This window comes from Schistocerca nitens, chromosome 9 (assembly GCF_023898315.1).
Source record: "Schistocerca nitens isolate TAMUIC-IGC-003100 chromosome 9, iqSchNite1.1, whole genome shotgun sequence".
NCBI lineage: Eukaryota > Metazoa > Arthropoda > Insecta > Orthoptera > Acrididae > Schistocerca > Schistocerca nitens.
This window is the reverse complement of record NC_064622.1, coordinates 245,093,071-245,115,304: the sequence shown is the minus strand read 5'-3', so window position 1 is coordinate 245,115,304 and position 22,234 is coordinate 245,093,071. Positions and strand designations below refer to the sequence as shown.

Below are 22,234 nucleotides of genomic sequence, written 5' to 3'. Positions count from 1 at the left end.
TCACCACAACCAAGATATTGTGCGAGGGAGGAGGGTGTTCTAATAGCACACTTTATCTGAAATTTGCATCTACCAATATCAACATAGTGATTTTAGCAATTTAGGCTGCAGCGGTAAGGTTACCAATTTGTTGTGAAAGTACTGAGAGAAACATACAAAACACTGCAACACATGTAATAGTATATGTTATGACATTCCCTATTTGTAATTTATCCAAGAAATGGGTTGATTGAAGATTATAGTGAAGTTAAAACGTGTTCCAGTGTAATAGGAATTACAGCTTTTACTTCACATGAGATACATTGTGCAAACACAAACTGATCAGGAAAAGAACAAATGGTGAATGATAATTTTAAGACAGTTTATAGATACTGTTATGATATCATTGAGAAGACAGTAAGAGCACACAAATGAAACAAGTTCACAAAGATAAAAATTTAGTTTTAAAAAAAGGATTTTGGAGATGATAATGACTATCTCAAAATTAAACAAATTAAGAAGGAAAGAGTTTGTTAAGCTACAATTCACATTTACAAGAGCAGAATTACCCAGGAACGTTTACATCAGAACACAAGTTGTGTAAATACAGCCCTTTTATTAACATATAAGTACTGCTATAGGGTGACAGCACTGTCAATAGCAGTAACAGCTGTAAGATTACAAAAGTGTTACTATGAAAGTCAATAATCATACTAGTAACACTTTATTAACAAAGTTGTAATATTTAGAAGAAACGCAAACAAATTACACTACTGACCAATTATTGTATTGATACTGCTATGACATGCTCGATCACGGTAATACTTCAAAACATATATTGCTCACCGTACAGCAGATTTTGGAATGGAGCCATAAAGAAGCACACTGAGACCACGGTAGAGTCCGAAAAAACCATGACTCCGCACAGTCTTTTTAACACAGTCAAATATTCCTGAATACTGTTTTGTAGCACCTTTCTCATCCAGCTGTAACTGGGTTTTTACGTACTCTGTCGGAAAAGTAATACAGATTTCTATGCCACCCGTAATTCCACCTGCAAAAACAATCCAATTAAAAACATTCAGAAAGAGTTTCAACTACCTGAAAAATGCGAAGTGTATAAAATACGCCTAATTTTACAAAGAGGTCCCCGCCCCCCGCTTGTCACTCATGTGCTTGTAATAAACAGTGAACGCTATTATTCATTCACACCACTGCTACTGAAGTGAGCGTTCCGAATATCGTGCAGAAAATAGTTGCTAACCTGCAATGATTCCCTTCAAACCCATGCTCCCAGCCGCAGCTGCGGCAGCTGCACCATTATTTTCCATCCATGGACGCAGAAACGGGTTCCGTGAATTCATTTTTGATTTATCCATGAGTGCGGTCGATGACGTGATCGTATATTCGAAGAACACTGAAATATTCACTCATTCACTGTTGTTTCATTTTGTACGTTTGGTAAAAATCAGCTAAACGATGCGGTAAACACACGCATGTTCAGGCGTCTTCCGCCTCTCTTACGAACACCTGCTTCTGACAGCGCAACTTCGATGAACTGTGTACTCACATTCACTTTTAACCTTACCCAGTGTGGCTACAGCGCTACCAACGTCACACGCGTCTGTATCAATGATCAAGATGTTGGTTTCGACCAGAAGTAACTAGTTCTTCAAAACTTATTTACAATTCTGACGGAATTTTAGTACCAGTGAACTTAGCTGCGTTACTGATTTTCAAGCACAGCGTCCACGTAAGTACTCAACAATTTTGCGTTTCAGTTGGCTATGCTGCCTCGCTCGAGGATCGTATGATGTCTAACGGCGGGCAATTCGACGTAGTTACTAATTGATTCCACTTTATCTTCATAGCTGAATAAAGCTAGTTATAGTAAATTAGCTGCATCTAGAATCGCCCTATACTGTGCGAGTCTTAGAAATGCAACTTATTCTGTATATTAACGTTCAATACGTTCAATATGTGCGGTTTTCCATCATATGTCAGCCGTCAGTGCGTTCGTCGTAAGAATAAACCTGATGTCAAAATTGCACTATGTATTCTTCCGCGTTTGCAGGAATTTCATTGGATTTCCGTTTCACGTAGGACTGCATCCAAGCTGTCTCGAGTACTGTCAAGTACGATAAGAAAGATACGTTTTGTGCTGTGCGTTGCGAGGACATCGACTTAGCTATAACAACGGACAACAGCTTTACCGGCGCATTTGACTTGGACAGCACCCGCCAGTTAACTGGTTCAGTTAGCCTGCAGTTCACACGTGAAAAGAGACGAGAAGAGGAGCAATACAGCTTCGAATGTCATTTAATTTTTAAGCAGAATGAAATAATATACTGCAAATCTCCCACAAACAACTAGAACAAAACCACAAAACGTTATCGTTTTTAGCTGACGTACTATTGTTATTAGAACCAAGAATGATGAAATTCCTGACATAAACACAGAGTAATTTTTCTGCATAAGCGGTATGTAACGTAAGAGAGTACTGAAGGATTTCACCGGAATATTGAAGTCACTGAAGGTATTACTTACAGTCAGTCGTCTCCTTCCTTATGCGAATCCGAGAAATACATTTCAGTTCTGGAAGTGTCACTTGCTACGTTGACAACGAGCCTATCAACAACAGAACCCACGAAGCCAACCAGGCGCAGCATTTTCTCTTCTTTTATGACGAGCCGTTCCATGCCCCGACAGCGTTCGGCAATGACGTGTGAAAAAGCTGTATGCGTTAGTTCCAGTACGTCTGGCAGATTAACAGTCATGTTTCTTCTCTGGTCAAATCCCGCAGTAGGCTCCAGTCTGTTCTTTTGGTTTCATATTGTAATGGCACAGTAGCAAATGTAAAAATGCAGCTTTTGTATGATGTGCCCGATGCTGTGAAAACGATTATTTTTCATGTTGGTACGATACTTATCTACCTCTGCGGTATAAAACGATGGACAGTCAAAATTTTTGCCTTAAAAATTAAATTGTTACGTTTTCTTAATTCAACAGTCTTTCACAAAACATCGATAATTAAGAATTTGTAATTGAAATGAAAACAGGAATTTCGCGTCCAATATGTAATTATAAACAAGAAGACGTGCATTACTCATAAAAATGATGATGAGTTTTATAATTACGAGACGTAGGTATTTCACATCGAACGAGAAAAAAATGGTAGTGCAAAGAGTTAAACAAACGCACGAATAACCGCAATTGTTTCACAATCCATTACGCTACCAACTCTACTACACACTCAGTGTGGTTTTGTTTGTATCAACTGTATCATATACAACGCTGGTAAAACTTCAAAGCCGATTATACCCGTAAAACATTAAGAACAGCCTGTTTCTCGGCACTTTTTAACCGTGTTCAACACGCGTGTTTGACCACGGAACAGGAAGCAGCCTCAGCCATTTTCATACTGCGCGTTAACAACAGTCAGAGCACAGCGCTGCAGAGGCTGTGACTGTACACGATTTTTGAAATGAAAATTACGTAGCTAATGCGTGATTAAGAAAAACGTTCATGGCTGTTAATACATTTGAATGTCTTAAAGTTTCATTTAACGTAACTTAGTCTAAGTTATCTAATACGTAAGTCGGACCTACTTCCAAGAGCGTAACAACGCCAGTGTACGTGTGCTACAGCTTCTGATCAACCATTGCGTTTGTTTTTATCAGGTTTATTCTTATGATGAACGGATTACAGTCAACGAAGGATAATTAGGGGAAAAATTCGTGTACTCACAAATTTTTGTACAGTGGTAAGGGATAGTGTAGTGAGTAACATACTAAAAATCCTGACCGGTGAAGTATTAGCGTGGGTGAGGGGGGACTACTGATTATTTCAAAAACCGCAGCTTCTAGCGTTAATATTTTAATGGTATTAAATTAATGTATATTGTTAAATAAGGGTTCAGTTTATTGAGTGAGTATTTATTTGCAATTATCAAATGAGTTATAGTTTAAAAAACTCAACAACTGAAACTGTCAACTGTCTACCACACTGAAGAGACTGCTCCAAGTGCAACAAGCTGTCAGTATATAGTCGGCGATATAGATTTTATTGTCTCCGCTGTCAGTGGCAGGAATACTTTTCGCATCTTGAAGGTATCGTGTGTATCACCCAAGCATGGGCTCTCCCAACATCTGGAGACGCCCAGAAGCTTAATTAAATTGGCTCCCTGTATAACAATAGTAGGTCACCTACGTGTTATGGAACTCCAGATATTTCAAAACGAGCCAAGCAATGCACTGTATTACTGTTCTACGTATTAGGATGGCAAGGATGTCGGCCCCTTTCAAAGGAACCGCTCGCCATTTATCTGAAGCGATTTAGAGAAATCACGGAAAACCTAAATCAGGATGCCCAGACGCGGTTTTGACTCGTCGTCCTTCCGAATGCGAGTCCAGTGTTCTAACCATTGCGCCATTTCGCTTGGTTCTCCTGGAGCAAACTAGAACAGTGTGCAGTACCTAAAATCTATCCATATGCTTTTCTGAGTCATCACTCTTCTTACTGGTTTGATGCGGCTCGCCACGAATTCCTCTCCTGTGCCAACCTCTTCATCTCAGTGTAGCACTTGCAACCTACGTTCTCAATTATTTGCTGGATGTAGTCCAATCTCTGTCTTCATCTACAGTTTGTATCCTTTACAACTACCTCTAGTATGTGGAAGGGATTCCAAATGTCTTAACAGATGTCCTATCATCCTGTCCCTTCTTCTTGTCAGTGTTTTCCATGTACTCCTTTCCTCCTCTCCGATTCTGCACAGAACCTTCTCATTTTCTTACGTTTGTGTTATTAACCTCTAATATATGTATTCAATGTAGCATTAACACACGTTGTGGAAAATAACCCCCCCCCCCCTTTCTTTTTTCCGCGATTGTCTGTGCGCTGTGTCACTAGCGTTTCATACGGTGAGCTGCGGAAGGGTTGGTAATACTTCGTGAAAAACCCTTCAGTTGATTTTTGCGACGTAGTGCAGTAGAGAGAACGGGGAACTGCCTGCTCGCCCTTCGTTTTCAGATCTATGAAGAAGAGATGTACATGACCATAATATGGCGACTGCTTTCCCTGACACTTTAAACCTCCGCCCCCTCTTTCCACCCTGTTACACCCCCAGAACACAATTTATCCCTTAATACTGTTCTATTTCATGTAGTACACGCATTTGAGAGTTGTTCTTAACCCATCTCTTTTAAACAATAAATATCAATTTTATACCATTAAAACACTGCTTTTAATAATCAACTGTTTTTAGATTCCTTGCAGTGCGGAAACTGTCAGTCCTAGATAAAATATGAATAGGACATTTCTTGTAGTGCGAAACATTTTCACTAGAAGCTGCGGTTTTCGAAATATTCAAGAACAGCTAAAAAAAAAAAGTTACACATACACGTCTCCTTCCCTCCCCCGCCCCTCACTCGCAGCCTACCGGTCAGGAATTTTATTATGTTGTTCATTAAAGTCACCCCATAGCATTGTACAAAAACTCGCGACTTCACGAATTCCCCCCCCCCCCCCCAACCCCCAATTGCTGTTGTTATTCGCAGTCCTGACCAAGGAGCTTAGAATCTACGCGAGCATCATATGTCTATTGTAATGTTATTCATCGAAATACGAACGTAAATTTGTGTAAAAATGATTAGTCAAACTACAGATGCACAAGCGGAAAGTGTGCTGTTACTTACTACCGTGAACGCTTTAAATAAAAAAAAAAAAAAAAACTTTTCCTTTAAATATGGACTATTCGTCTCAGTATTTTCACTCACTAGCTTCAAACATTTACGTTCACAATTCGTGGGTTACAAGGGAAGCATAAGGAAAACCTTATGCATCAAGGCATTACAAGAAAATAGAGGGCGTCCCACTCAAACCTCCCTGATTTCAAAGGCTTAGGAAAAGAACAGTAGATACGACAATGAAAAATGCACCACATTGTAGAGCATCTTAAAGAATTTATTTATTTATCGTCAATACATCTCTACATGTGAACCATTTGTAGCATGAAGAATATAGAGTCTATATTCAATTTCTAGCCAAGTTCTTTGTAACATTTCCTCTGCAGCTGCATTAGTGATACGATGTCGCAATATAGGAATATCGTCCACTTTGATCGCATACACACGGTCGTTCACGAATCCTCACATGAAGAAATCAAGTGGCGTAATGCTGGGTGAATGTGGTGGCTAGACAATGGGTCCTCCACGTCCGATCCAGTGATTGTGAAACTTCCTATCCAGGAACTTGCAAACAGCCGTTGACCAATGTGGCGGAGTTCCATGTTGTTGAAAAATGATGTTAGGTTGCAAGTCTTATATCTGAGGGTACACAAACCCTCCAATATGTCCAGATACACTGACCCATTCACGGTTTGTTCCGCAAAAAAGAACGGTCCAACAATCATGTCGTGCATTAGCCCACACCAGACGTTTAGTTTAGGGCTACCACAAACATGTTCAATGACAACGTGCAGATTTTGCAAACTCCAAATCCGAACATTATGCCTATTAACCCTTTGTGATATATGAAAGGTTGCTTCATCTGAGAATAAACATCTTTCCAGGAAGCTGGCATCCATATCAATATGCTGCAGCATATCCACAGCAAATTGTTGTCGGCGTGGTTTATCGTTTGGTGTCAGATGTTGCAGAATTTGCACTTTGTAAGCACACATACGAAAGACGCTGGTGAACTACATAATGCAATGTTGAAGGAGGTACATCTAGTTACCTAGATGCTTGACGAATTCACTTATGTGGGCTTTTGTCTGATGTCCTCTGCTGTCTCTTCTGAAACACTGTAATGTGCACCACCAGAATGCTTCAGGACACTTCCTGTTGCCAGAAACTTCTATACCATTCCTTAATAGTTTTCACATCAGGTGGATCACATTCATACACACGATGATAATTTCTTTGCACAGTAATCGGCGATTTTGTTTCTGTAAACCACTCTACTGCCTGTGTGCGCTGCTGTGGAGTCGCCATTTTCACTTCATGCGACCATGCTGCACTCTGGCGACGATACTTGGCACTTATGATGCGGGAATATAAATTATTTGAGATGCTCTACATGTGGCGCATTTTTCACTGTCGTATCTACTGTGGTTGTTCTCTCCTGGGTCCTTGAAATCAGGGAGTTTTGAGTGGGACACCCTGTGTCGAATGTAGTTCTTAAATTCAGCGAATCAGTTGCAGCAAAAATGGCAATTTTGGAGTCTGACCCCTTCCTGGATAGACAGTAAGGTGGCGTGGTCTCCTGAGCTTCATTTCTTAAATATTCCATCCTCACAATCGTATTCTGCACATCAAGACGCTTCATTCGAACCCAAACTCGATAAGGTAGAGCCAATTTTGTACGAATTCATGTAAGCGATATGCAAATCTAATAAGTAAATCGCAAGTGCGAAACGAGGTTGAAAAAGTCGAGGCTGGCGTACACAACATGACGGCAACAGGAATTTTCGTTCTAGGGAGGCGGCCGACCCGCTGGGAGGCCTGTCCCTTCAGAGGGGTGGGTCGGCACACACCTACTTTGGTCAGAACGACTGCCCAGAAAGAGGACAGCTTTTGCCAGCGCGAAAGGATAACAACCCCCGTGTTCGACTCAAAAGCAAATTCTGCTACATTGTGTGGGAGCGCCCAGAAGACTCATTTTTTGACAGACCGACTGCGTAGTTACAGGAGAACAGTATAAGCCTAATGGAGATGCTACATCTTTCCACATTGGTCGACTTAAACGAAGCGTCATTTTCCCGTAAAAAGAGCAACGCTGATTGGCGGAATATTTCTGACGCAAAGAGCCAGAGGAGTGAGGGAGACAGCGAATGATATACCTTTACAACTTTTCCAGAAAAAGGAGCCATTCCGTTGTCATTCTTGGAGCGGGAACACGTAACAAGAGCGAGTGCACTCATACGTGTACGCAAAAAGCGAGGAACAAAGTCTCTCCTCAGATGCGGATAGGAGTCTTTGATATCATCAAGGTGTAGGGAGAGTTTGATTGGTGAAGGTCAATCCAGATAGAAAGAGATAGTTGTGTTATTTGTCAGCAGTGAGCGACACAGGCAGCAGTTGTCGCAGCTCACGGTATGGTCAGCTACAGCGTATGTGAGCCCCATCTGTCCTCCATAACAGTACACTCCATTACATTTCTCACGTGACAGCCTTGACTGTACCTAGAAAAGTTATTCAAGTCGTTTAGGCGCGGCTTTCAGCCATTCTGCCAAGTAAATAACATTCTTAAAGAAAATGGAGAAAAGAACCTTTCCATACTTCGGAAATGCTATTCTATCCATGCATTTCTATCCATAAGAGGAAATCTACTTTTCTAAAAAGAACCCGGATATTTATTAATTTATAAGAAAAGTTTCAGTTGATTTCTCAGAATTTTTTTGCTATAAATAACATTTTTCGTTCGTTTAATGTTTTTCTTACATTAACTAACAATACTCCAGTATCCAGTAATCCACTATGTAAGAATATAGAATATTTTTGTGTCTTTTCCTTACAGCGGATGACTCCAAAAGATGTTTGTTGCTAAATGTTTTTCAAGCAGTTCTTCTTGGTACATTAGGAGCGTCTGTCTGACTTCTGTAGTAGTGTGAGGTGGAAATTATTTCTTGCAGGAGCCAAATGGTACTTGTTGGATAAATCCATTGCGCAACTTGACAAAATAAGACCCACACACTCACAAGACTTCAATAGACGCCTGTGAGTTTCTCGTACTTTTTGTCAAATTTAGTCCCTAGGACATGATACATTTTCAAGGTAACTGAATCAGACTTATCAAGACTGGCAAGTTTTTAATCTTACCCCCTCTTGGAAAGATTTCTGCAGGCGTCCTTGTAAAGTTCCCTCCGCCACACACCATAAGATGACTTGCAGTATAAATGCAGATGTATTTGTCTACAGTGTTGAAGTCATACACAAATGAAACGAGTAGGCACACAGTGCAGACGAGAAGAGAATGGAAGCTTTAGAAACAAAAAGCATAGCAGAAGAATGCTAACAATTAAGTGGGTACATCAAATAACTTAAGAAGTACTGAATCGAATTGGGGAGAAAAAAAGCTTCATGGCACAATTTGACTAAAATATGGAATAGGTTGATAGGATACATTCTGAGGCATCGAGGAATATTTAATTCGATAGTGGAAAGAGGGGAGGGGGAGGGGAGGAGGGTGGAGTGCGGGTATTTATAGAGGGGGACTGAGGACTGAAGACAGTAAGCAGATTCAAGTGGATGTAGGCTGCAGTAGTTAAAGACTTGTTCAAGATAAGACCCGTGGTGAGCTGCTTCGGAGTATGTTTTCAGTTTTACCGTGGAAGTGTAACTGACACTTTGCGTTGGTTCTTCGCTTTTCAGGCTACAGCGTTGGCCTAGTTCTGAAGAATATGGAGCCACGGAATCAGGTTTGTTCTAGTGGCTCGGCCATGAACTTCCTCGTCGCTGACTTTCGCACAACGTCTGCAGACACCTGGACATTTCCCTAAAGCAATGGACTGCTATCGTGACTTGCTAAGCAACATCTCAGTGAAATGACGCTGCTGTTTTGTAGTGTTATGCAGCTTACAACGTAAATTTTTCAAAACATGAAAATTAACGGGTAGTGAACCAATATCGTCTCTCACACAGGCATTTCCGTGTAGTTCTCGGCACTAAGCAGCAAAGGAAGTATAAGCAGAAGATAACATGTACCTCACCTTACAGTAAACACATCAACGAAACAGTTTAAACGCAATAATTTTTTCCGTTTCCGGCTGAAATGAATAGTCTGAGCATAAACAGATAAATTTTAAATTTGTCATTAGTAAAGCTGTCCTCAATTTGAAGATTAAATTGGACACCGTAGTGTTTGTCCTAGTGGATGTGTAAGTTTTTGCCGTCCTCCTGTCTGTTAACTAACTTAACCATGGTTCGGCCATGTAGTTTATGGAGGCTCCCAAATCAAAGTGCAGCATGGCACTTTCTCAAATGTAAGTTTTCCCAAAGAGAAAACAAGGGATCAGTGATAAAAATACACTACTGGCCATTAAAATTGCTACACCAAGAAGATGACGTGCTACAGACGCGAAATTTAACCGACAGGAAGAAGATGCTGTGATATGCAAATGATTAGCTTTCCAGAGCATTCACACAAGGTTGGCGCCGGTGCCGACACCTACAACGTGCTGACATGAGGAAAGTTTCCAACCGATTTCTCATACACAAACAGCAGTTGACCGGCGTTGACTGGGGAAACGTTGTTGTGATGCCTCGTGTAAGGAGGAGAAATGAGTAGCATCACGTTTCCGACTTTGATAAAGGTCGGATTGTAGCCTATCGCGATTTCGGTTTATCGTATCGCGATATTGCTACTCGCGTTGGTCGAGATCCAATGACTGTTAGCAGAATATGAAATCGTTGGGTTCAGGAGGGTAATACGGAACGCCATGCTGGATCCCAACGGCCTCGTATCACTAGCAGTCGAGATGACAGGCATCGTATCAGCATGGCTGTAACGGACCGTGTAGCCACGCCTCGGTCCCTGAGTCAACAGATGGGGACGTTTGCAAGACAACAACCATCTGCACGAACAGCTCGACGACGTTTGCAGCAGCATGAACTATCAGGTCGGAGACCATGGCTGCGGTTACCCTTGACGCTGCATCACAGACAGGAGCGCCTGCGATGGTGTACTCAACGACGAACCTGGGTGCACGAATGGCAAAACGTCATTTTTTCGGATGAATCCAGGTTCTGTTTACAGCATCATGATGGTCGCATCCGTGTTTGGCGACATCGCGGTGAACGCACATTGGAAGCGTGTATTCGTCATCGCCATACTGGCGTATCACCCGGCGTGATGGTATGGGGGTGCAATTGGTTACACGTCTTGGTCACCTCTTGTTCGAATTGACCTACCCTTCATTCGATCCCTGCGAAACCCTACATTTCAGCAGTATAATGCACGACCGCGTGTTGCAGGTCCTGTACGGGCCTTTCTGGATACAGAAAATGTTCGGCTACTGCCCTGGCTAGCACATTCTCCAGATCTGTCACCAATTGAAAACGTCTGGTCAATGGTGGCCGAGCAACTGGCTCGTCACAATACGCCAGTCACTACTCTTGATGAAATGTAGTATCGTGTTGAAGCGGCATGGGCAGCTGTACCTGAACACGCCATCCAAGCTCTGTATGACTCAATGCCCAGGCGTATCATGGCCGTTATTACGGCCAGAGGTGGTTGTTCTGGGTACTGATTTCTCAGGATCTATGCACCCAAACGGCGTGAAAATGTAATCACATGCCAGTTCTGGTGTAATATATTTGTCCAATGAATACCCGTTTATCATCTGCATTTCTTCTTGGTGTAACATATTTAATGGCCAGTAGTGTATCATATGACTGACAGGAGATGCAACAGTGAACCGGACATTTAACCATTCACCCACCGAGTCACATACACTGCTACGGAAAACACACACACACGCACACACACACACACACACACACACGGAAACCATCTGAGAACTCGATCAAATGTACAGAGAAAAGTTTCGCAACAGTTGTATCCAACATAAACAATAATAATAACAATAGTCGTGCATAGAAACATACAAGAAACTGTGTAGTTTACGCCACAGAGGGAAGGTCACAGCTCAATTATATTAAACTGTTCATGAATGATTCTCTGTACACAGAAAACTGTTACGAAATGCAACAAGATCTGCGAAGCATCGAAGCTTGGTATATGGACTGATAGTTGGCTCTGGACATCCTTACGTTTCAACCAAACTTGGCAGACATGTGCCTTACTGTCAGGCGACAATCGTTGTCTGGGTAAGAACCACCTACCAATTACAGTTAAGAAGATATCAGATCATAATTAGATGCGTGAAAAACTTCCACACCATGCACGATGTTTAAATTTATTACTTCTATGCTACTAACTCTACTCACAATACGTTTCTCAGGCCGCATCCACATATGTCGCTAAATGCACCACGCTAATGGTACCACACGTAGTTCAGGAGACATGGTGACATAAACACTGAGATACCGAATCATGCATGAAGTTTTGATACATTTACTCTTTACATTTAAGACACTACTACAGTCGAGTCAACTTACGGAAGTCTCTGACACCTCGCAGCACTTTTGACAACTTTCACCTCCGAAGCGCAAACGGCTGTAGGTGAAAACAGTTTCTCTCTCTTTCCAAGCATTAATCCCGACTTGCGGGGTCAGCTGTCATGGTTAACCGGATTTGGCGCGTTAATTTTAAGGGGTGGCCGGATGCCCTTCCTGTCGCCATGTAGGCGAAAACAGTATTAAGGAAAAAATAGCCTCCGTTGTTGACAACACGAAGCAGCTGCGCCCAGCGTGCAAAAACTGTTCGGGATATTTTACTTATACATTGTGCATATTTCTTTGTTCGACTTCTCATAATTTCAAGGCTGTTTCCACGAATACACGGAAATATTTTTTTTTTATATACTGCAGTATAAACATAGTTCATTTTGTTTTCATTTTTAATAGGAAATTGGCAAAATGAATACCCAGGCAACGCTAGGTTTGTCAGTTAGTAAATAAACATTAATTATTACTCCTCAAGTGGCCGAAAGCGCCATTGTAGGTCGTCTACACGACTCCGATTGATCACTGGAAACAGCCACAGCTGAAGTGTATATAGCTCAGCATTTTCCACTGTGGTCCAACTACAAAATCTTCCAATAGTTGCCCAACAAACAATTAAACAAGTGAATAACTGCAGTGCAATTTCGATTCCAGCTTCTGATCACATGAATACTGTGATGAGAACGTGGAACAACGATCAAAATGTATCGACAGTTGTTGTTGTTGTGGTCTTCAGTCCTGAGACTGGTTTGATGCAGCTCTCCATGCTACTCTATCCTGTGCAAGCTTCTTCATCTCCCAGTACCTACTGCAACCTACATCCTTCTGAATCTGCTTAGTGTATTCATCTCTTGGTCTCCCCCTACGATTTTTACCCTCCACGCTGCCCTCCAGTACTAAATTGGTGATCCCTTGATGCCTCAGAACATGTCCTACCAACCGATCCCTTCTTCTGGTCAAGTTGTGCCACAAACTCCTCCCCAATCCTATTCAGTACCTCCTCATTAGTTATTGATCTACCCATCTAATCTTCAGCATTCTTCTGTAGCACCACATTTCGAAAGCTTCTATTCTCTTCTTGTCCAAACTATTTACCGTCCATGTTTCACTTCCATACAAGGCTACACTCCATACAAACACTTTCAGAAATGACTTCCTGACACATAAATCTATACTCGATGTTAACAAATTTCTCTTCTTCAGAAACGCTTTCCTTGCCATTGCCAGTCTACATTTTATATCCTCTCTACTTCGACCATCATCAGTTATTTTGCTCCCCAAATAGCAAAACTCCTTTACTACTTTAAGTGTCTCATTTCCTAATCTAATACCCTCAACATCACCCGACTTAATTCGACTACATTCCATTATCCTCGTTTTGCTTTTGTTGATGTTCATCTTATATCCTCCCTTCAAGATACCATCCATTCCGTTCAACTGCTCTTCCAAGTCCTTTGCTGTCTCTGACAGAATTACAATGTCATCGGCGAACCTCAAAGTTTTTATTTCTTCTCCATGGATTTTAATACCTACTCCGAATTTTTCTTTTGTTTCCTTTACTGCTTGCTCAAAATACAGATTGAATAACATCGGGGAGAGGCTACAACCCTGTCTTACTCCCTTCCCAACCACTGCTTCCCTTTCATGTCCCTCGACTCTTATAACTGTCATCTGGTTTCCGTACAAATTGTAAATAGCCTTTCGCTCCCTGTATTTTACCCCTGCCACCTTTAGAATTTGAAAGAGAGTATTCCAGTCAACATTGTCAAAAGCTTTCTCTAAGTCTACAAATGCTAGAAACGTAGGTTTGCCTTTCCTTAATCTTTCTTCTAAGATAAGTCGTAAGGTCAGTATTGCCTCACGTGTTCCAGTATTTCTACGGAATCCAAACTGATCTTCCCCGAGGTCGGCTTCTACTAGTTTTTCCATTCGTCTGTAAAGAATTCGTGTTAGTATTTTGCAGCTGTGGCTTATTAAACTGATTGTTCGGTAATTCTCACATCTGTCAACACCTGCTTTCTTTGGGATTGGAATTATTATATTCTTCTTGAAGTCTGAGGGTATTTCGCCTGTTTCATACATCTTGCTCACCAGATGGTAGAGTTTTGTCAGGACTGGCTCTCCCAAGGCCGTCAGTAGTTCCAATGGAATGTTGTCTACTCCGGGGGCCTTGTTTCGACTCAGGTCTTTCAGTGCTCTGTCAAAGTCTTCACGCAGTATCGTATCTCCCATTTCATCTTCATCTACATCCTCTTCCATTTCCATAATATTGTCCTCAAGTACATCGCCCTTGTATAGACCCTCTATATACTCCTTCCACCTTTCTGCCTTCCCTTCTTTGCTTAGAACTGGGTTGCCATCTGAGCTCTTGATATTCATACAAGTGGTTCTCTTCTCTCCAAAGGTCTCTTTAATTTTCCTGTAGGCAGTATCTATCTTACATTTGTCCTCTAGCCATCCCTGCTTAGCCATTTTGCACTTCTTGTCGATCTCATTTTTGAGACGTTTGTATTCCTTTTTGCCTGCTTCATTTACTGCATTTTTATATTTTCTCCTTTCATCAATTAAATTCAATATTTCTTCTGTTACCCAAGGATTTCTACTAGCCCTCGTCTTTTTACCTACTTGATCCTCTGCTGCCTTCACTACTTCATCCCTCAAAGCTACCCATTCTTCTTCTACTGTATTTCTTTCCCCCATTCCTGTCAATTGTTCCCTTATGCTATCCCTGAAACTCTGTAAAACCTTTGGTTCTTTCAGTTTATCCAGGTCCCATCTCCTTAAATTCCCACCTTTTTGCAGTTTCTTCAGTTTTAATCTACAGGTCATAACCAATAGATTGTGGTCAGAGTCCACATCTGCCCCTGGAAATGTCTTACAATTTGAAACCTGGTTCCTAAATCTCTGTCTTACCATTATATAATCTATCTGATACCTTTTAGTATCTCCAGTGTACTTCCATGTATACAACCTTCTATCATGATTCTTAAACCAAGTGTTAGCTATGATTAAGTTGTGCTCTGTGCAAAATTCTACCAGGCGGCTTCCTCTTTCATTTCTTAGCCCCAATCCATATTCACCTACTACGTTTCCTTCTCTCCCTTTTCGTACACTCGAATTCCAGTCACCCATGACTATTAAATTTTCGTCTCTCTTCACTATCTGAATAATTTCTTTTATTTCATCATACATTTCTTCAATTTCTTCGTCATCTGCAGAGCTAGTTGGCATATAAACTTGTACTACTGTAGTAGGTGTGGGCTTCGTATCTATCTTGGCCACAATAATGCGTTCACTAAGCTGTTTGTAGTAGCTTACCCGCGTTCCTATTTTCCTATTCATTACTAAACCTACTCCTGCGTTACCCCTATTTGACTTTGTGTTTATAACCCTGTAGTCACCTGACCAGAAGTCTTGTTCCTCCTGCCACCGAACTTCACTAATTCTCACTATATCTAACTTTAACCTATCCATTTCCCTTTTCAAATTTTCGAACCTACCTGCCCGATTAAGGGATCTGACATTCCACGCTCCGATCCGTAGAACGCCAGTTTTCTTTCTCCTGATAACGACATCCTCTTGAGTAGTCCCCGTCCGGAGATCCGAATGGGGGACTATTTTATCTCCGGAATATTTTACCCAAGAGGACGCCATAATCATTTAATCATACAGTAAAGCTGCATGCCCTCGGGAAAAATTACGGCCGTAGTTTCCCCTTGCTTTCAGCCGTATCGACAGTAACGTGTCAAATATGTCATTCTCAAACAAACGTGTAAATTATTGTATAAAAAAATCAAAGGGATGAAAAGTATCATTACTTGTGACTGTGCTTTGTCAATAAAAGCGAAAAGCGCCTGGTGAATGAGCTTTTTAATTTTCAGACAATATAAGTCAGAATGGAACCAAAAGCAACAAGAAGAGGTTACGCCAGGTAAGCGTGCAACGGAATTTCTACACAGTACCTCACAGTTGGCGCATTTTGTTTGTAGTTTATTTCCCGGATGTTTCACATTAATGATGCCTTTAGGCTACCCATAACATTCATATGAGAATTATCGAAGTGAAACTGCAAAAACATACTAGTATGTTAAAACGTTACAGTACTTGCGGCGGAATTTGACTCAGAGGACAACGGTAATTGTAATTTCATTTTATCTTGGGGACTATCAGAAAGGCTTAATAAAGCTTTCAAGAGAGATCATGTGCACATCAACTTGTCAATTCCTCATTGCCTTTCGTGAACAAATGGAGACCAGACACCTTATTCTTGACATGGGTGGAATTACTTGGGAAAGGTCGAGCATTCGTAAGCAATGAATTCAGATTAAGTGAGGTTGATGAAATAAATTAAACATTCCGAGATGGAACCTGTATTATTTTTTCCACAAGTATTCCCATCCTGAAATAGCTGTCACGCTGATAACAAACGCAAAATACAATTGAACGAATACCATCTCCAGTCGTTTTAAACACCTCATAACTCGAGGTCACAATGGGGAATGTCCACCACCTGATGCTATCGACATCTCAGTCCGACACCGCATTGTTGTCAGATTTATTCAAGATGGCAGCCATAGATATGGCAACAGTGCAGTCACATCATCGTGGGAAGCCCAAATTTTGACGGGAAAATAGGTCAATTGGGCTATCTCCAGAACCTAACTCCCTCCTCGTCCCCTCCTCCCCTTCCCTGCCCTGTTTAGAAATTGGCAGGAAAAGGACTCAGTCTATGCCGTGCTGCTGGATAGGACAGGCGTAAGTTTTTATTTTGTATGCACAACTCTCCTCCGTCCCCCCCCCCCCCCCCCTCATCTGTAAACTGGTAGGAAAATGATTCAGTCTGTGCTGGGCTGCTGGATAGGGTGGACATAAGTATACATCGTTTATTTAAACAATGTGAGTTGTCATCGACAGTAGCTATGTCTGGTGTACTCACCATGAGGTCCAGAGTCCAACTGACCTAGTTCACAACATCACCACCAGAGGGCTTTGTTGGCCCTCCCCCTCTGTCATCCCATGATGCAATCCAAGATGGAAGTCTGGGGAAAATGGCGGGAAAAGGACGGATTCTGTGTCTAGCTGGGACTGGGAGGATGGACATAATTGTTTACTGTCTCTGCTGTGACTATGCATCTGAGGACTGAAATTTGGTGAAGATGAATATGCTTCATCATCAAACAATGAAGATGCAGCAGGGTGGGGATAAGTTACACTTTGCAACTCATGCTGTACCTGTAGATCATTCGATAAAAGCCCAGTCAGTCTTCTGAAACACTAGACGCAAGATGTTCACAATGGCCCACATGCCCTCTGCCCCCAGAGGCCACACACTGGCTTACAACACAGGTACGTGGTAGCCACAGGAGTGGCCACCTACTTCCTGTCACAATGGAAATACTTGCAGCCTTCCTCCTCCTCCTCCCCATCTCCAGTGCAATGAAAAATGCAAGCTTTCCTTGACAATAGCAGAGCAGTGTAATTGAGAAAGTGTCTTTGGCAGTAGTTTCCGTGTTTCATGATCTGTAGACCACTTTTGCAGGGTATAATTGTCAGTGCATTATGACTGCTATAATTTTTTTTTTTAAATCTGAACAAAATAGTTTTGCCACTGAAAGTCTCGTAATTTGTCCATTTGCAGAAAATGGCAGACAGTGCTTCCACACAAGCAACAGCAGCAGTTTGGCAGGCATATTCATTTACAGCCAATGAGAAAGCTCCATTCACAAGATCCTTTGTGTGGGACATAGGGGCCTCTACAGACTGGTTCAAACAAAAAGGGGGAAAGATATCTATGGAAAGTTCGGTGACGTCTGAGAGTAACATTGTGTCTTTTTTGATCGAGTGTTCAGGGACAAGTCCATGCAGACCATCCATCACTGGCAGGATGCTGTCCCTCATCCATCATTGTGGCTTTCGAGCATCTCCAGACCAGCAGCTGTAAGACATCGAAAATTCACGAAAAATTCCAGCGATTTTGTTGACTATAGGACGGTGCTTCGAATTCTGTTTGTGTAACTGTTCTGGTTCTGATTTTTCCCATATGTGCTTGGACACTGACGTGTGCTCCAAGAAGTGAGGAAAATAATGTCCCTGACTCCAGCAGCAGCAAATATAAAACTAAACCCACTCACCGTTTTAGAAAAGTGATGAACAGCACAGCAGCTGTAGGACTCAGAAATTTTTCCGTCTCTGGCAGTGCCTTCAAACAAGCAGCTAAAACAAGAGTTGGATTTAGTAACTCCTGAAGCAGCCCATGCTCAAAGACAAGTGTATTTCCCTCAAAAGCGATCAAAGTGTCTCTGTGATGGTTTCAGAAGTGTCTCAAGATCATTCATCAGCGTCTATGTTCAAGTGTGGAGGTACACACCGTGAAATTGAGGCAAAATACTGTGCAGCTATCTTCTTTAAAGTGCATTTAGACATATTTAGTTCGATTTAGTAACTCCTCAAGCAGCTTGTGCTCAAAGATAAGCGCACAAAGTGTCTCTGGGATGGTTCCACAAATGTGTTACAATCTTTTTAGAGTCCATGTTCAAGTATGGAGGTGGTGGTATTCCTCTGAATAAAACGTATAATTGTCTAAATATTCTCGTGTCACCTACAAAGCTCTCTCTCTCTCTCTTTGTGCAGTGGTACATTTAGTTCCTGTGACACCTTCAAGTAACGTATGTGACAATATTTGGCAACACCAAATATATCATCTCCAGAAGCAGTTCGTTTTCAACGACAAAGGGTATCTGTGCACCGGGGATGGGGAGGAGGAGGAAGGTCGCAGGTATTTCCATTGCGACAGCAAGTGCGTGGCCGCTCCTGCTGGTATCGCATAGCCGTCCTGTAAACTAGTGCGTGGTCTCTGGGGGCAGGGAGCATGCGCATGTCTTGCCTCTTGTGATTCAGAAGACTGACTGAACTTTTATGGAATGATCTATAGTTACAGCACACACATTTGTCTGTGTAAGTTGCGAAGTATGACTGAGATCCCATCTTCATTAGTTGATGCTGAAGCATGTTCGTCTTCGCCAGATATCATTGCTATTGACACAGTTTTCAGATGCATGGTTACAACTAATATAATCCTCCTCCTCCAGTGGAGACATCTCATTCACTGAACACAATAAACAATTACATCCATCCTCCCAGTCCAGCAGCTAGACACGGACTGAGTGCTTTTCCCGCCATTTTTCCCGAGTCTGCGATCTTGGATTACGTCACAGGAGGGCAGAGGGATAGAGCCGAAAGTGCCCTCTGGTGGTGGTGCTGTGAAGTAGGTCAGTTGGACTCTGGACTTCATGGTGAGCACACTGGATGGAGCTACTGTCTATGACAACTCAAGTTGTTTAAACAGACAATGTATACGTACATCCATCCTATCCGACAGCCCAGCACAGACTGAGTCCTCTTCCCACCTATTTGCAGATGATGGAGGGGAGTTGTGTTTACAAAATAAAGACTTCCGTCTGTCCTATCCAGCAGCACTGCACAGACTGAGTGCTTTTCCTGCCAATTTCCAAATGGGGAAAGGGTTGGGAGGGAAGAGGGTTAGGTTAGTGGAGGTAACCCAATTGACCTATTTTCCCGCCAAAATTTGAACTTCCCGCCATGATGTCACTGCGACATTGCCACATCTATGGCCCCCATCTTGAATAAATCTGGCAACAATGCTGAGTGGCGTGATGCCCACTATGCCCTACTATTGTGATGATCCATTTCGATACTATATTGATTTCTCAGTACAGACATTCAGGATCCACTGGAATTTTAGGTGCTACATTTCTGTTGTGCAAATACTGCAAAAACTACATTTTGCAGTCGCAAGTGTGGAGTTGTATCAGCAGTTTCCTGAAACTATGTCTTACATAAGAACCCACCATAGACTGAATGTGAATCATAATAATGCTGAACAGAAATCAGACAGGCAAGACAAGAGCAACAAAAAGACACTTTAATCCCTATACTTATTGTTTGATTAAGAGGCGTAAAATATTGGTACCTGAGACCCTGGCTAACTGTGTGTCGTATTGTCCACTTCCCTTGATGCCGTTGTATTGGTCTATAACCCAACAGACGACACTGAAGGGCTAAAATAAATTTTACTAGGGACAAGTGGGCTAGAATGACGACAGTGGACTACCTCGAAACACTGGCTGTAGCGACATACCAAAATGTAGCGTCGCGTGAGGTCTATGCCAGATTTGAAGGTGGTAATTTGGTTGAGGGATGGCGAAGGCAACCACTGTGACTGCGAAACTACGAGAGTTGCGTCACCCCACTGCTTAACTTTAACGACAATGGTATTGTAAGCTCACGTAATCTCTCTCTCTCTCTCTCTCTCTCTGTGTGTGTGTGTGTGTGTGTGTGTGTGTGTGTGTACGTGCGTGCGTGTTAAAAATTACTCCTAGATATTATCAGTAAGCAATTTTGTGATAGCCTATAACAAAGACATAAATAGAAACACAAAAAATAATGTGGAAGCGCTTGGGATAGTCGCTAAGTTTCGACAAATTCTGTATTTTTCACGACACTTTCAGAGGTATTGGGTTACTATCAAGGGGTTTTGCAAAGACATCACAGTAAAAAATGCTGCATAAAGCCCACGAATAGCGGTAGCTCTCTCAGAAAAAAAAACCGTTACATCTGAGCTGTGACACTTACCACAAAGAAACGAAATGTGGCTTTATTTTGCTCCTCAAAGCTAAGAGCCTAGTTTTCCCAGGTATCAAATGCAAATGGCTGTACCAAATTCAAAGCTCTTACGAAGGGAATCTGTCTGTACTAGCGGTGTAATGACGTTCTAAATGTATAGGAAGCTTCATGGAAAAAAAACATTATAACTTCATTAACCATTGAATCAACGAAATTCCACGAACGTATGTATTACATCACTTGTTGAAATCAGATTCCCAACACTGTTACCATTTACGTACTGTTCAAGGAAATGGCAAGCAAGTATCAAGTATAAACCTGAGAAAGACACATCCTCTTGTAAAATAAAAATTAAGCGTTGATGAAAAAGATCTCGAAGCTGAGCAACGTTTTATGAGAACGACAGAAGCAAACTGATGTGACAACTCTTTATTTACACTATACACTGTTAAGCGCTGAATATACTGTCTTCATCTATCTAGTTCTTCACATACGAGGCCTTTATCAAATGATTCAAAGAACTATTTAGCTGCTTGAGGTGACAGTTTGGTTGCTGAAGAAGCTTGACTTTCTTCCTGTATTGCATGGTTACCTTACACACAGTACAAAACTTTCTTTCGATATGGACAAAACTGTCATACGATTTTGCGACAGGATTAACGGGAACACTTCTGGTGACACTAGGAAACAGATGGATAAAATACCAAAATAACGATTACATATCAAAGTTTTTCATGTACTGATTTTATCATTACTTTCTGGAGCAGCAGAAAAATCTTCCAACATAACAATCATCACAGAGAAGAGTAATCACACATTCGTATGCACAAGAAAGAATAAATGAGTTGAAAATTTTATATGAATATTTGTTTTAATCACAACATTTACTAGCTGGATTGTCTCACATGTATACATTTACGTAAAATATACTATGCATGGGCAGCTGCTGTCACATCAGCCAACAACAGCCACGGAAAACAAGTTTGACACCAAATTCTGCTAAATAAATACCTATTATACACTGAAACATTACAATCGTTTATGAAAAATCCAGCAAAACTTACTTTCTGTGTCTATGACAGAAATGATGAAAAAATGTAAGTTTCCACTGCAAACACATGATGTTCAAGTACGATTAAATTGAGCTTTGCGGAAACGCTCTGAACAATATTGTGCTAAATTTCACTGGCGTGCTGTACGGGGTATCCCACTCAAACCTCCCTGATTTCAAGGACCCAGGAGAGAAAAGCCACAGTAGATACGACAGTGACAAATGCACCACATTGTAGAGCATCTCAAAGAATTTATATTCCCACGTCAGAAGTATCGTCGCCAGAGTGCAGCACGGTCGCATCAAGTGAAAATGCGATCCCACAGCAGCACGCACAAGCAAAGGTGTGGTTTACAGAAACAAAATCGCCGATTACTGTGAAAAGAAATTATCGTCGTTAGTATAATTGTGATCCACCTGATGTGAAAACTATTAA

General features: G+C 41.6%; 1 protein-coding gene across 1 annotated transcript in view; it reads right to left on the bottom strand.

Annotated features, from left to right (window-relative positions):
• The window catches only part of LOC126203437 (putative tricarboxylate transport protein, mitochondrial), a 35,856-nt gene extending 34,174 nt beyond the window's left edge, over positions 1-1,682 (bottom strand). Inside the window, exons 1-2 of the mRNA XM_049937755.1 lie at positions 1,244-1,682; positions 826-1,033 (exon numbers count right to left, since the gene is read on the bottom strand). Coding sequence (XP_049793712.1) covers positions 826-1,033; positions 1,244-1,358 — 323 coding nt within the window. The 5' untranslated portion in view covers positions 1,359-1,682. The remainder of the gene's footprint in view (positions 1-825; positions 1,034-1,243) is intronic.
• Between the last annotated feature and the right edge of the window lie 20,552 nt (positions 1,683-22,234).